The following is a 15,632-nucleotide window of genomic DNA, read 5'->3' on the forward strand; positions in this document are numbered from 1 at the left end:
CAGATTAGGACGGTACTTGCTGGAGTTTAGAAGAATGGAGATGATCTGATTGAAATATATAGGGTTCTTATGGGGATGAACCGGGTAAAATGCTGAGAGGATGTTTCTCCTCATGGGAGAATCTTGGACCACAGGCAAAGTCGCAGAATTAAGACATACCAATTTAAAGCTGAGATGAACAGGAATTTCTTCTCTGTGTTGTCTCTTTGGAACTCCTAGCTACAGGAAACTATGGAGGCTTTGTGTATTTAAGGCTGACATAGGTTCTTCATTATTAGGGGAATCGTGGGTTAAAGGGAAAGGGTGCATGAATGTTGGTGAACCCATGATTCCACTGAAAAGTCGAGCAAGCTTGAAAAGCCAAATGGCCAACTCCTGTTGCTCTTTCTTATTCTGCAATGTGTAAGCCAATAGGCAACTTGCATGTTCAGTTTCTATTATAGCACAGCACTAAAGAGGAAGCAATTGCAGTAAATTGAGCCCATGTTAGTGGAAGTGTTGTTATTGCAGGTGCTCAGGCATTACCCAGGTGCAGGAAATCCTCTTGCACTGTTGAACACTGTAGCATTCGTGATGGGTAGACACTTGAGGCACATTCTCAGGATGAGGGGCAACAGTCAACTTTATTCGGGAATGGATTCCCTGATGTCGCTGGAGCAAGGACCATTTTAGCGCTTTTATCCAAGAAAGATAGGTATTAGGAATGCTCTGAGGATATCAGCGGCATAATTGAAACCAAAATTGAACACCTTATTGTATTCATCAATCAAATAGTGCAGCAAGTTCCTTGCTGAAGAATGAGTACAGCAGCAGAAGAGAGAAGGCTTTCCCCAAGCTGGACAGATACATTATTATGTGCAATTTGAAAGTGCCAGTTCAGCTCAGTTATCCTGGAAGTGGGTAACTATTTGTTTGTCTCTGGCCTCATGTGTCTGTCTTCCTCTCTCTGATCCTTTGAACCATCTTGAATTCCTCACCTTTGTCCTTCTCCTCAGAGGTTTCCTTTTGCTTCTGCATCTCTTTCTCAGCCAACACATTAATCCCTTTGGCAATTGACATTGCACAGGCTGCAACACACTGCTATGATGTGGAACAGTCTATCCTGAGTTTACTGCAAGACATTACCTGTCCTGACCAGGTATTGTCTTCAGGAGTTGTATGGTCTGTTGAACAATGGGCCTGGTTGAATTGTGGGTACTGTTGCATATCTCTGAAGGTCTGAGGATTTCTTAGAGGTCTCATGAGCCAGATGTAGAGGGGCTACCCCTAACCCAAGGCCTTTAAAAGATGCTCATATTTGTGAGTGTCCAATATGTGAGACTCATGGCAGATCCCTGGATGTCTAGCACAGACCTGCAATATCTGACTGCCATGGAAATAAGCCATTTGAGTGGAATCGTTTTCTGTTGTTTGAGACTGCTGTTTGTGATTAGGGTACTCTCGGAGCTATATGGGTGCAGATGATTCCGTCTTGCACTATAGGACGCTGGTGGTGGTGAAGAATGAGTCTACCTGCTTGAACAACCATATCAAGAACATTGATATGAATAGGTGTTGTCAATGAAGCAAGCATCAGTAACTTCCTGTATGTGCTTATAATTCGAGGATTATAAAATGCACCAGAGGTCCCAATTCCTTAGTTAAGTGACTAATTTCCAAAATAATTAAGAGCAGTTGTAACATTTAGGAGTAACAGGATGTGATTTGCCACCCAATCCTTGTGACTGCAAGTCCTTATCTGGCAGCTGGCATTGATGTTACATGATATGGGGCATTCTGTTATCTTCTGCACTGGTCTCAGATATTTGCACACAGCTGCAACTTTGTCTGCAGGTTTGGTTCTGCACCTTAATTCTCTTCCTTCATGATGGATCTTGTCCTGTTGCTTCATCCTCTGGAACCTGCACAACAGCTAGCAACAGTTTCTCTCATCTTGGGTCTGTAGAACCTTTTGTCTTATCCAGTTTCCTTGCAATCACAACACAACACTGAAGTATTTTCGGTCAAAGCTCTATCCGCTTTTCTTTTTGTTTCTTTTTTCTCTCCTCTTTATTTTTCTTTTCTTCTCTTTTATTTTACTTACCACTTGTTGAAGAGCTTGGTTGCAGTGACGGCATCGGCGTCAGAGGTGAGTCTGCGTTCCTGGTGGCTTCTGCATTGAGGTGGTCCTAGCGACGACTTGTGGCTGTTGCAGCCAATTTCTGCTGCTGTCTTGTGTCCAGCACAGATTCATGGAGGCAGTGGTGGAGGCAAGTTTGAGCCCAGCATGTGATCTGTCACCATTGGCAGCATCTGTGTTGGTAAGGTGGGCCTGAAGCGTGATCATGGCGATGGGGTCAAGTTTGGATTGGTGCAGTATCCAGTGGCATCTGCATTGGCAAAGTCCAGTGAGGACTCAATGGTGAGGTCATCGGTGGGGGTGAGATAGCGCCAAAGAGTGGTGACTTTCATTCTGTTGGTGGCACGGCGGTAACAAGAAGACTGTAAAATGAAGTTTTTCTTTATTTTGGTTTGGTTTGTTTTCCTGTGTTTTAAGATGGCACCAAATAGTGGTGACACTATACAATATCTTTCACTGCTTTTTGTAACAAGATATGAGACCATAATAAATCAAATTAAAGAACTGCTGTATTGTCCTCTCCTTTGTGCTTTCAGTTTTGGATTAGATTAGATTAGATTCGCTACAGTGTGGAAACAGGCCCTTCGGCCCAACAAGTCCACACCGACCCTCCGAAGAGTAACCCATCCAGACCCATTTCCCTCTGACTAATGCACCAAACACTATGGGCAATTTAGCATGGCCAATTCACTTGATCTGTACACCTTTGGACTGTGAGAGAAAACCGGAGCACCTGGAGGAAACCCACGCAAGCATGGGGAGACCATGCAAACTCCACACAGAGAGTCGCCCGAGATTGGAATTCAACCTGGGAGTTTGGTGCTGAGAGGCAGCAGTGCTAACCACTGAGCCACCGTTACAGCAGATCTGTGAGACCATTAAGAAAAATCACACCGTCTTGATAAAGGATGCTTCAGCCCTGGTGTGCTTTCTCATGAAACTTCAAGGTTGCATCTCACCTGTGCAGGAAATCAATAGAGTGTGATGTTGCCAAGTGAGCACTGCTGCTTACGTATAGAGGAGAACTTCTTGTCATGAACCTCCAAAAGCTTGGATACATTTATGATTTCCAAGTTTCCTAATCTCTGACAACAACAACACTTTGCTGTTCAATCATCTCTAATTCATATAAGAGAGTCCAGTGAAGTATCTGTATTTCCTTAGCATGAAATAACTGACAGAAAGACCCTTCTGTAGCTGAATTTCAGTAGCCCTGTCCAAGTAGGCTTTGTTCTGAAGAAGGGCCACTGGACCCAAATGTCAACTTTGATTTCTCTCCACAGATACTGAGATTTTCCAGCAATTTCTGTAGTTCATTCAGCTGTTTTGTCAAGTAGGTTTTGTCTTGTGTGTGAGAACAATGTTATATTATGTTGGCTTGCACTTTTTGATGCTGTGTGCCTTGGCTAGCGGGGTAGACGAAGTATTGAATGCATAAGCCCTGGTCCAGTTGAGTCTTGTTAACCTCTGACATCACAAGATCGCAATTAAGGTGCAATGTGCTTTTAATGATTCTTTCATGATGGCAGGTCAGAATTGGATACAGTGAGGAATGTTGAGATTCTACTTAGTAGCAATGTAACAAAACTGGACTCCTGTTTACTGCAGTAGCCCCTTAGAAGGCCTCACATTCCAGTGCTGAATGCTGCACCCTTTCAACAAAAAGTTACTTAGTTCTCTCACTGGATGCTGTATTATCAACATTGAAGCCTTACTATGGAATTGATTTTTGAATCAATATGGTGAGGGTTCAGGTTTGCATTTGTGTCAGTGACTTGCAGGCTTTGCATAGCAGCCACAATTTGCTCCTCATTTTTCATTCTGCAGTTCCTGTGATCCTAATGGTCCTTCACATTTCCCTGTTTTGGTTGAGTCCTCTCACGTGACTGCTGATGTGCCAGCGTTACCCTGAGTCACTGACTCTTGAGGTCCCTATGCCCATTCTTGCTCTGCATTCTCTCCATACAAAGGAACCTCAATTATCTGAAGGACACAGGCAGGCAGTATTTCATTCAGCTAATCGAATGCTGGAGAATATAGTTTAGTTGAGCATCGGGACCTTGCGATCTTGCTGGATAATCGAATGTCAGATAATTGAGGTTCCTCTGTATTGAGGTCAGAGTAACTACACCTTGCCTTGACCTCCACCCTTCATGACTCTACAGCGACCTCCCCCCCCCCCCCCCCCAATAAATAACTCTGTCCCATCCTGGTGTCTACAATTGCTCCCCATCCCTGCAACTATTCCCTTAGCCACCCAATATAGTGAGGCCAAAACTCAGATGTGAACTGCCCACATTCTTCATACTGACATGGAATGACTGTAAAAGCCACCCTGCCACCCCATCTACCCAAGTTTCTTTAGATTATGTGGAAACCATCTCCCAGCCGTCGTTTTTCTCCACTTCCCCCTTCTCAACTGGCCAAGGCCTATCTCTAGGGATATGGGCAGGACAGCTCTGACTGCTGTCCGCATAGTCCCTGAACGGATTTTGCAAAATCACCCCATTGAATGACCAGCAAAGCTCATTGGTTTGGTTTGGTTTGACTTGACCGACCGCGCCCAATACAGCATGTGGATTGCGGCAGTTTAAGAAGGCAACCTCACCACCGCCTTCTCAAGAGCAACTAAAGAGGAGCAATAAATGCAGGCCAGCCAATGACACCTGTCTCCCACAAGTGAATTTTTAAAAAAATCCCTGAACTGCCTCAGAGCAGATCTCCTGACTTTGAAATCAGTTGACTGACTGATTGCCCCCAGCCCAGAATAGGCAAAGGTTGCTCAAAGACTGTGGTCCCTTCTGACTGACTGGAGTCACCTCTCACCCCTTGTAAACAAAAACACCTCCCTTTTGCCATTCTCTTCAAGATGAGATGTTAATTATGTAAGCTGCATGCGCAATGTTTGTGAAGTTGAGGCAGCACTATGTGGAAGTACCACCATGCCTCCTCCTCCCCTCATCCCTCACCTCCATCTCTACATTTATTCTTTATTGTTTGCGAAACATACGTTGCTTGCTTTTCCTTTTATACTAATAGGGAACCTTTCTCTCAAGCTGGTCTACTTTACCTTTTGTGATAAAGCTTTCAGCTGCCCGTACATGCTTATCTGCTATCTCTGAAGGAAAAACTGCTACCAAAGCCTGCCTGCAAATGTGCAAGCTGATATTATGATGCTTGGTGCATTTACATTGTAAAGTTCGATGTTTGGAGGGTCCAGAGTGACATTGTGCGGAATGATGACAGAGGCAGTTGTTGCAGTTTCGTCCAAAGCGAAGAGAAGGAAGATGGCCGGTGCAACTGGTACTTGCCCAGACTGAAGGCGGAGGACCCACCTCAACATGGACGCACTTAGATTTTTTTGTGTGTCTTGGTGGACATCGGGTGCGAGACTGCTTTTTTTTAAAAGCCAGCTCTCAGAGTGAACAGCACCTCTGAAGAGATTATTTTTTTTGTGTGGTGGAGGTCCTGGGGAGGGGCCCCAAGGCCGCACTTAGTTTTTATTTGAAGTATTGAGTCTCCTGATTGGGAAGAAATTAATTGGGAATGGGAAGTCCATCCAGCAAGATGAGTAATTAATGAGATACAAATGCATGTATATAGGTTTAAGTCATCACAGTTGCCATTATTCTCACCACCTTGGAGGGGAAAATTGTGTCCTGCGTATTGAGAAGAGCATTTTGTGATGGAATTGTTTAGGGGCATTATATTTTCTGGGACTTCAGGTGTTTTGAATCTGTTTTTTTCCATTGAAGCTAGGGCCGAAGGGCCTGTTTCCACACTGTGCCTATTGCAATATTGAAATGAGAGAAACCATTTTATGCAGTTTAAATCATGAAAGTTTGCCATGGCTATGCAAGCCTGTGTGACATTTGTGCTGATCACATTTCAAATATGGCACCAAAAATAGATTTAAAACATTGCCAATGATGGTTTATTTCTCCAGGCAGAATTAAGAGCAATTCTTAGTGCAGTGAGTATATAACAGAGAGTTGATTGGATTTGAGCTTTCATCACTAGATATATTACCTTAGGTTATCTTGGTCTGAAAAACTTCACCAATATTAGGAGCTTTGCAATTAGCTTGGTATGTGACATTTCTGCACAGCAGGCTTGCACTCTTTATCGACAAAGAGCTATTCGTAGCTGTATGTTTGAAATGTTTTTTTTAAATGTTTCCTCATGTGATGTGGGTGTCACTGGTAAGACCAATGTTAACTGCTTTTCATGAGGTACGTTTGGAAAAGTGTTGTTGAACCGTAGTCTTGAACTAAAAACCAGAAACTTTGTACAAAATAATGGTGAAGAGTCGAATAGTTGAAATTGTGATATTCAACTTTAATTGGATTGCTTTCTAATTTGAAACATGAACACACTTTCAAACTTGCTCAGGCAGACTGTTTGAAAAATATCTTTGAGCGCAGGCTATATTTTGAGAAGCCATCTGCCTTTGTAATTGTTTGATTGGCAGAAATGATTGTGAATGTAGTTTGCGAAAAAGTATAGCAATATTTAGATTCAAAACAATATTTGTTGATAGTTTTGACCCTTTTAGTGCAAATGAAAAATTGATGTTTGTTTGCTGCACACTCACTCAGCTTAGAGGGTTTAATTGTTCTTAAGATCTATTTTGTTTATATTGATATATTGTGCAGGTGCTGAAGGTAGTATAATGGTGTTGGTGTGTTGTATCCTGGTGAAGGCACCTTAATCCATATATAGAATAATTCAAGACCGTGAGAGCTGATGAATAAAAGGTCTGAAAGTACTTCTAGATTGTTGCTGGGCAACATAAGAGTAATCAAATTGATGTTCCAAAAATAAACTTAACATTAATGGCCTGTGATAAAGAGATGTAGTCACTATTTTTAGCAGAGTAGACTTAGCAGCAGTTTGTTTTCATATGCATGTCTTGAGGTAATGCTCCTTGATTAAAATGTGGGTTTGTATTTATTATTCAAGAGTGTGTCCTGATTTAAAATATGTCATTGTATTCTGAGTTCTTAGTTGAATATAAAAATGGAACAAAAGCATTAAAGGTCTGTTAGGGTTCTATGCAATTTCAGTAAATAGTTGTGTTCTTGAATAATTTGTCTAATTCTTCAACTATAAATAGAGCTTTTGAGTTCTGATAAAAAGACATTTTGTGGAAGCTTTCATTATGCACTCAGTACAATTTTCAAGAAATACTAATGTAAAGGAAAGGCATCATTTATACTTTTGAGCAGAGAGTGCTGACTAGGTGATAGTGACAACATGACTACTTTTGTCACTAACAAGGTGCAGCCATCAAGCCAAAAAGACTGTTTACCTTTCTAGCAATTGGGTAATTTAGATGTTTTTTATCAGTGCTGTAATGATGCTAGGTATGTAGGCTGCACACTCAAAAGATTGGTAGATTATGTCAAACAATGTATCTCTTTGGCTGTTCACAAAAGGTATTGACCATATCAAAGCAACCTGTGCTTCCAAAACACAGTACACTCCACGCCATTAGATGTCATTCTGCAATTGGACAACATTTGCCAAATGATCCTGAGTGTGTGAAGAATTACACTAACCAGTAATGTTGATCACATAAAATAACAATGCCTTTGTAATCAGAATCAGGGCTCTCCTGTTATCTCATAAATATTGTTTTCCCTTTATTGGTATTTGTGCATTATCCTGATAGTGGGAGAGAAACAACTTTTGACAAAATTCAGAGTTTCAGTGGTACTCAAGATCTTTCTTACTAAATGTATATTAATCTGAAATCTATTGAAAACCAGATTTGTTGTGGCATTGCTCATTGGTTGTAAGTTGTGCTATTTTACTGCAGGATTGTTGTAACCCAGAATTTATTTTTAATAACTTATGATTAAAGATGGCTTGTGTCATTGATCATGGATCAAAATATTAACCTCGTTTTCTGTGATGCAAAATGTACAATGACAATTAATTTGCAGAGCTGAGGCAAGGTTGCACTGTTTATCAGAGCCATTGAGCTGAGGCATTTCCTGTGGCTCAGGTGAATGGTAAAATTCCTATGGCATTACTTGAAAGTAAACTCACCACACTCATGGTCAGAGTTCTCTCGAAACTAGTATCATCAAAAAGTCTTCAAGTTACAAGTCAATGTAGAAATCTAACCGGAAAATTAAACATAAATTATGGAATAAATTGTTGAGCATGGAATCTTATTCAAGGATCAGTACAAATAACTGTAAATCTTAGCCCTTTGCAGAAAATTAAAACACATTTCTGATCTGTTAGCAGTAGTCTTCATTATATTTCCAAGAGAGGACTTTATTCATTACTCCTGTGTAATTTTGAATAGCAGGGCTGTTGAGCATAGCTTTGAGCGAATGCAGAGGGGATTTTTCAGAGTGGTGCCAGGCATGAGGGACTTCATTGATGTATAGAGACTAGAAAAATTAGCAAAATCAATGCACCTGTGGGTGTTGGGAATCTGAAATAAAAAGTGAAAATGCAGGCAAGTATAAAGCTTTCAGATTTGTGATCTTTTATTAGAACTGGAGGGATTGGGATTGTTCTGCTTAAAACAAAGTATTAAGAGAAAATGTAATTGTTTCAAAATCACAAAGCATTCTGATGATATAAATGAGGAGAGATTGCCTCCAGTTGTACAGTAGTCAGTAACCAGAGGACACAGATTTAAGAGTGAGTAAAAAGATCCAGAGAGTATATTTTAAAAGAAAACTGCATTGAGTTCTTACGGCACACAAACACTGACAGAAAAGATCCAACAGGAAGAGTATTGCTTTTTGGTCTGATGATGGGATCATATCAAGGTCATCTGGCTGCACTGTTAAGGTGCAGAATGTCCCTGTTGAACTTGCTATCCAGAACCCATTTAACAACTGGCTGCAGACACTGGGTCCATTGAAATGTATGCTGAACATGGGAAACTACTGAGGAATGGCTGCAGTTCAAGGATCAGAACGAGGTACAATTTCCAACCAAAAGGAGGAGGTGGCTGCAAGTTACAGAAGAGATTCAGTGAGCTGGCGCAACTTGAAATTGGCAGTTCAATAAATGTAGGAATTTGGCTCATGAATGGTGTATGACCAGGCTCCTGGATTTTGTGCACCCAAACCCCATGGTGAGTCTAAGGTGACCTGTGTTTTAAGATGGTGATTGCCAGATTGCCATTGTTGTCTCAGTGTTAATTTGCTGCATGTTAACAGCATCTCAGGGAGTAGCATACTTGAGATTCAGGCTGTGACACTATGTATGTGCAAGTTTGCAGCAGAGGTGTGCTATCAATGATAGGGAGCCTAATTGGATGGCGGTTTGAGTGCAGTTCATTGCTGTGGTGACACACAGTTGCAGGAGGCAGTCTGCTGCTCAGGTTGAATAGAAATGGAGTACTGACTCCTGTAAAAAAAAAAATTCTCCTGGGCTGTGGGATTTCCGAGAGCTTTTCTCTAAACAAGTGTTTTAAAACCAGTTGACCAATGATGGGAAATGTCTCTGCAAAAATACTGATCGGTTGACAGTGAGAAAAACTAAAGTGTTCACAAACTGACAGAAATCATTTTCAATATGTCTGCCTTCATGCCACTTCATCCATCACCATAGGATTGAAAGTATTGCCTTCAAGTATATAAATAGCATGTGCATATATTGCATTACTGTTTAAAGGTTGGATCAGTGGGTTACGGGATTTAATTTGCATTTTTAGTTGTATAATGAATTTTTTTATCATGTTGAATCATAGTATGTAGGTTGTTATCTATAGAAATATTTCATGTTCTGAAAAAATACTTTGCAATTGCATCACACTTGTTAAAATTCCACAAAGGTGTTTGGTGACCATGTCCTGAATCACTGCTGAAATCTACTGCACGTAATAAAAATAATTCAACAAGAGGGATTTTAAAGAACTATAGAACTAAGTGGTAAAGTATCTTTTTTGACTGAGTGACTGATTCATTCTGATTTTCTGACTATAGGCATTTAATTATTGTTCAGTGTGCCAACCTGTATGAACACTTGAAATATGAAGCATAAACCATTATTTCAGTGACCAATAATGTGAAATTAGTGTTTCTGAATTGAAATTTAATCCCTTAGACTCAATTCAAGGACTAAACTTAAGCCTACTAACCCTTCGTTGGAGAAGGTGCTCAGGTCCTAAATTATTGAATTCGATATGGAGTCCAGAAGATTGTAGGTTCCCAAGTGGAAAATGAGGTGCTGTTCTTCCAACTTGCACTGGGTTTCACTGGAGCACAGTAGCAAGCTTGAGACTGAGATGTTGGCCAGGGAACACAGTGGTGTGTTGAACTGGAAGGCAACCAGAAGCTCAGGGTCATTTTTGGGGACAGAACATAGGTGTTCTGCTAAGGGGTCACCAAGTCTATCCGGTGTCTTCCCAGTTGGAGGAGGCACATTGTGAGCAGTGAATACAGTAGACTAGCTTGGCCTTGGATCGTGACCATGGACGATGTAAACAAACAGGAAAGGTGTCATATGTACAAAAAATAAAGAAAGTTTACAGCCCAGGAACAGGCCCTTCGGCCCTCTAAGCCTGAGCTGATCTAAGTCTACTGTCTAAACCTGTCGCCCAATTCTTAAGCATCTGTATCCCTCTGCTCCCCACCTACTCATGCATCTATCCAGATGCATTTTAAATGAATCTACCGTGCCTGCCTCTACCACCTCTGCTGGCAACGCGTTCCAGACACCCACCAACCTCTGTGTAAAGTACTTGCCGCGTGTATCCCCCTTAAACCTTTCCACTCTCACTTGAAAGCGTGACCTCTCGTTATTGAATCCTTCACCCTGGGAGAAAGCTTATCTCCATCTACCCTGTGTATACCCTTCATGATTTTGTAAACTTCAATCAAGTCCCTCCTTAATCTTTTTTCTAATAAAAACAAACCTAACCTAGTCAACCTCTCTTAATAGCTAGCACCTTCCATACCAGGCAACATCCTCTTAAGCCTTCTCTGTACCCTCTCCAAACCGTCCAAGTCCTTTTGGTAATGTTGGAACCAGAACTGTACACAGTATTCTAGGTGCGGCCGAACCAATGTCCTGTACAATTTTAACATGCTGTGCCAGCTCTTATACTCAATACTCTGTCCAATGAAGGCAAGCATACCATATGCCTTCTTGGCCACTCAATCCACCTGTGCAGCAACCTTCAGGGTACAATGGACCTTCACTCCTAGATCTCTTTGCTCATCAACTTTTCCCAACACTCTTCCGTTCATTGTGTAATTCACTCTAGAATTAGATTTACCTAAATGCATTACCTCACATTTGTCTGGATTGAACTCCATCTGCCAATTTTTCCGCCCAACTCTCCAGTCTATCTATATTCTCCTGTATTCTTTGACAGTCCCTTATGCTTTCTGCTACTCCATCAATCTTTCTGTCATCTGCAAACTTGTTGATCATACCAAAAGTGCCCTCTTCCAGATCATTTATGTATATTACAAACAATACTGGCCCCAACACTAACCCCTGTGGAACACCACTGGTCACCTTTCTCCATTTTGAGAAACTCTCTTCAACTACTACTCTCTGTCTCCTGTTGCTCAACCAGTTCTTTATCCACCTAGCTAAAACACCCTGCACACCATGCGACTTCATTTTCTCTCTTAGTTTACCATAGGGAACCTTGTCAGACGCCTTACTAAAGTCCATGTATGTGATATCTACAGCCCTTCCTTCATCTATCAAATTGGTCACTTCCTCAAAGAACTCTATTAAGTTGGTAAGGCACGATCTCCCCTGCACAAAACCATGTTGCCTATCACTGATAAGCCCGTTATTTTCTTAACATAAATAGATCCTATCCCTCAGTACCTTCTCCAGCAACTTTCCCACCACTGATGTCAAGCTCACTGGTCTGCAGTTATGCAGAATATCCCTACTACCCTTCTTGTATAGGGGCACAACATGAGCAATCTTGCAGTCATAGACACATAGAGATGTACAGCATGGAAACAGACCCTTCGGTCCAACCCGTCCATGCCAACCAGATATCCCAACCCAATCTAGTCCCACCTGCCAGCACCCGGCCCATATCCCTCCAAACCCTTCCTATTCATATACCCATCCAAATGCCTCTTAAATGTTGCAATTATACCAGCCTCCAACACATCCTCTGGCAGCTCATTCCATACACATACCACCCTCTGCGTGAAAAAGTTGCCTCTTAGGTCTCTTTTATATCTTTCCCCTCTCACCCTAAACCTATGTCCTCTAGTTCTGGACTCCCTAACCCCAGGGAAAAGACTTAGCCTATTTATCCTATCCATGCCCTTCATAATTTTGTAAACCTCTATAAAGTCACCCCTCCGCCTCCGACACTCCAGGGAAAACAGCCCCAGTCTGTTTAGCCTCTCCCTGTAGCTCAGATCCTCCAACCCTGGCAACATCCTTGTAAATCTTTTCTGAACCCTTTCAAGTTTCACAACATCTTTCCGAAAGGAAGGAGATCAGAATTGCACGCAATATTCCAACAGTGGCCTAACCAATGTCCTGTACAGCCGCAGCATGACCTCCCAACTCCTGTACTCAATACTCTGACCAATAAAGGAAAGCATACCAAACACCGCTTTCACTATCCTATCTACCTGCGACTCCACTTTCAAGGAGCTATGAACCTGCAGTCCAAGGTCTCTTTGTTCAGCAACACTCCCTAGGACCTTACCATTAAGTGTATAAGTCCTGCTAAGATTTGCTTTCCCAAAATGCAGCACCTCGCATTTATCTGAATTAAACTCCATCTGTTACTTCTCAGCCCATTGGCCCATCTGGTCAAGATCCTCTTGTAACCTGAGGTAACCCTCTTCGCTGTCCACTACACCTCCAATTTTGGTGTAATCTGCAAACTTACTAACTGTACCTCTTATACTCTCATCCAAATCATTTATATAAATGACAAAAAGTAGAGGACCCAGCACCGATCCTTGTGGCACTCCACTGGTCACAGGCCTCCAGTCTGAAAAACAACCCTCCACCACCACCCTCTATTCTACCTTTGAGCCAGTTCTGGATCCAAATGGCTAGTTCTCCATGTATTCCATGAGATCTAACCTTGCTAATCATTTCCCATGGGGAATCTTGTCAAACGCCTTACTGAAGTCCATATAGATCACATCTACTGCTCTGCCCTCATCAATCTTCTTTGTTACTTTATCAAAAAACTCACTCAAATTTGTGAGACATGATTTCCCACGCACAAAGCCATGTTGACTATCCTGACCTGTGTTTAAGGATGCCACAAAGATATCTGTCAGGGCCCTAGCTATTTCCTCTCTCGCCTCCCTCAGCAACCTGGGATAGATTCCATCTGGTCCTGGGGATGTGTCCATCTTAATAACCTCTAGCATACCCAACACGTCTTTCCGACTTACGTCAACGTGATCCAGACTAATCAAACTTCTATCCCTAATCTCAACATTCATCATGTTTCTCTCCTCAGTGAGCACTGATGCTAAATAATCACTCAGAATCTCACTCATTCTCTCAGGTCTGGCACACAGCCTTCCTTCATTATTCTTTAGAGGACCAATCCTTTCTCTAGTTAACCACTTGCTTCTTATATAAGAACAAAATGCTTTGGGATTCTCCTTAATTCTACTCGCTAAAACTATTTCATGACCCCTTTTAGCATACTTCATTCCTCGTTTAAGACTGGTCCTGCTCTTCCGCTATTCAATCAGGACCCATTCTGTTCTTAGCTGCCTGGACATTATGTACGCTTCCCTTTTCCTCTTGGCTAGTCATACGATTTCTCCTGTCATCCACGGTTCACAAATCTTGCTTTTCCTATTCTTTGCCTTCAATGGAACATGCCTATCCTGCGCTATCTTTAACCTACCTTTGAAAGCCTCCCACATACCAAATGTGGACTTCCCTTCAAATAGCTGTGTCCAATCCACATTTCCCAGCTCCTGCCTAATTTTGATATAATTGGCCTTGGCCCAGTTTAGTACTCTTCCTTTAGGACCACTCTCATCTTTGTCTATGAGTATTCTAAAACTTACAGAATTGTGGTCACTGTTCCCAAAGAAATCCCCCACCGCAACTTATACCACCTGGTCTGGTACATTCCCCAATACCGCCCCTTTCGTTGTTGGGCTATTGACATACTGCTCTGGAAAACTCTCCTGGATGCTTCTTACAGATTCTACCCCATCCAGACCTCTGATGCTATGTGTATCCCAGTCAATGTTGGGAAAATTAAAATCTCCCATCATCACTACTCTATTACCGCTACTTCTTTCCATAATCTGTTTACCTATTTGCTCTTCTACCTCATGCTCACTGTTGGGAGGCCTGTAATACAGCCCCAACAATGTAACTGCACCCTTCTTATTTCTCAGCTCCACCATAATGTCTCATTACCCAAGCCTTTCATATTGTTCTCCTTTAGCACAGCTGTCATATCATCCCTGACCAGCAATGCAACTCCCTTTTACTTCCCTTCCCTTCCCTTCCCTCCCCTCCCTGTCCATATGTGTGTGGGAAGATGTGAGGTGTAGATGACGAATGGACCAAGGTATACTGGAGTGAATGGTCACTGTGGAAGGCTGAAAAGGGAGTGGAGGGGACTGTCACTGGTGGTGGCATCCCACTGGAGGTAGTGGAAATGGCAGCGAATGATCCTTGGAATGTGGATGCTATTGGGTTAATAGGTGAGATTAAGGGGGACCCTGTCTGTGTTGTGGGAAGGAAAAGGGGGTGAGGGCCGACGAAGTTCTAGTGATGTTGGAAGGAAAGCTGCCTTTAAAGAGATGGATCACATCAATGGCTGAACAACTAATCGGTGAAGCATTTCGTTTTTAATGCATAATGTTGGTTTTCATGGGCTCACTGGATTTTTTTTTCTCCTATTTATCCACAGAAAGGGTGAATCAACAGTGTTAAAGGCTCACACAGGAACCATTCGAAGTGTTCAGTTCTCCAGAGATGGACAGTCATTGGTTACAGCTTCGGATGACAAAACCATCAAAGTTTGGACAGTTCATCGGCAGAAGTTTCTTTTTTCTCTCACCCAGCATATAAATTGGGTTCGCTGTGCAAAGTAAGTCGCTAAACAGTGGTTGTTATATTTTATCAAGGAAACAGAAAATGATTAATTTCATATTCCACTATATGGTTCTGTGTTATAATCCCAGCTGATGATATTAGTCAAATCAGACATCAGTATGAAACTAAGCTTGATAGACGCAAGTTTTATTTTTGCAGTTTATTTACCATGGTGAGTTCCTTCACATAACCACAAGAAGAATATCAAAAGAAAGACAGAGGCATAAACTATGTTAGAAATATTTAAAATGGTCCTATTACAAATATCACAAAGATTCAATTTTTTTCACCTCTATAACAACCTTAACAAATACTCAGACCTTGGTGAAGTGTCACCCTGTATGCACTTTAAAGTTCCTTGTCAGTGGGCAGGGCTTTAATTGTTCTCCATTCATGCAGTTCTGTTTCTTTAGCTCATGTCTCTTCCAGAGATACTCAAACAAAATGCTGACAGAAC

At 41.8% G+C, this 15,632-nt stretch overlaps 1 protein-coding gene across 1 annotated transcript in view; it reads left to right on the forward strand.

Annotated features, from left to right (window-relative positions):
- The window catches only part of LOC140483711 (uncharacterized), a 144,143-nt gene that overhangs the window by 34,885 nt on the left and 93,626 nt on the right, over window positions 1-15,632 (forward strand). Inside the window, exon 4 of the mRNA XM_072582159.1 lies at window positions 14,991-15,170. Coding sequence (XP_072438260.1) covers window positions 14,991-15,170 — 180 coding nt within the window. The remainder of the gene's footprint in view (window positions 1-14,990; window positions 15,171-15,632) is intronic.

The sequence above is a fragment of the Chiloscyllium punctatum genome, chromosome 12 (assembly GCF_047496795.1).
Source record: "Chiloscyllium punctatum isolate Juve2018m chromosome 12, sChiPun1.3, whole genome shotgun sequence".
Classification (NCBI taxonomy): Eukaryota; Metazoa; Chordata; class Chondrichthyes; order Orectolobiformes; family Hemiscylliidae; genus Chiloscyllium; species Chiloscyllium punctatum.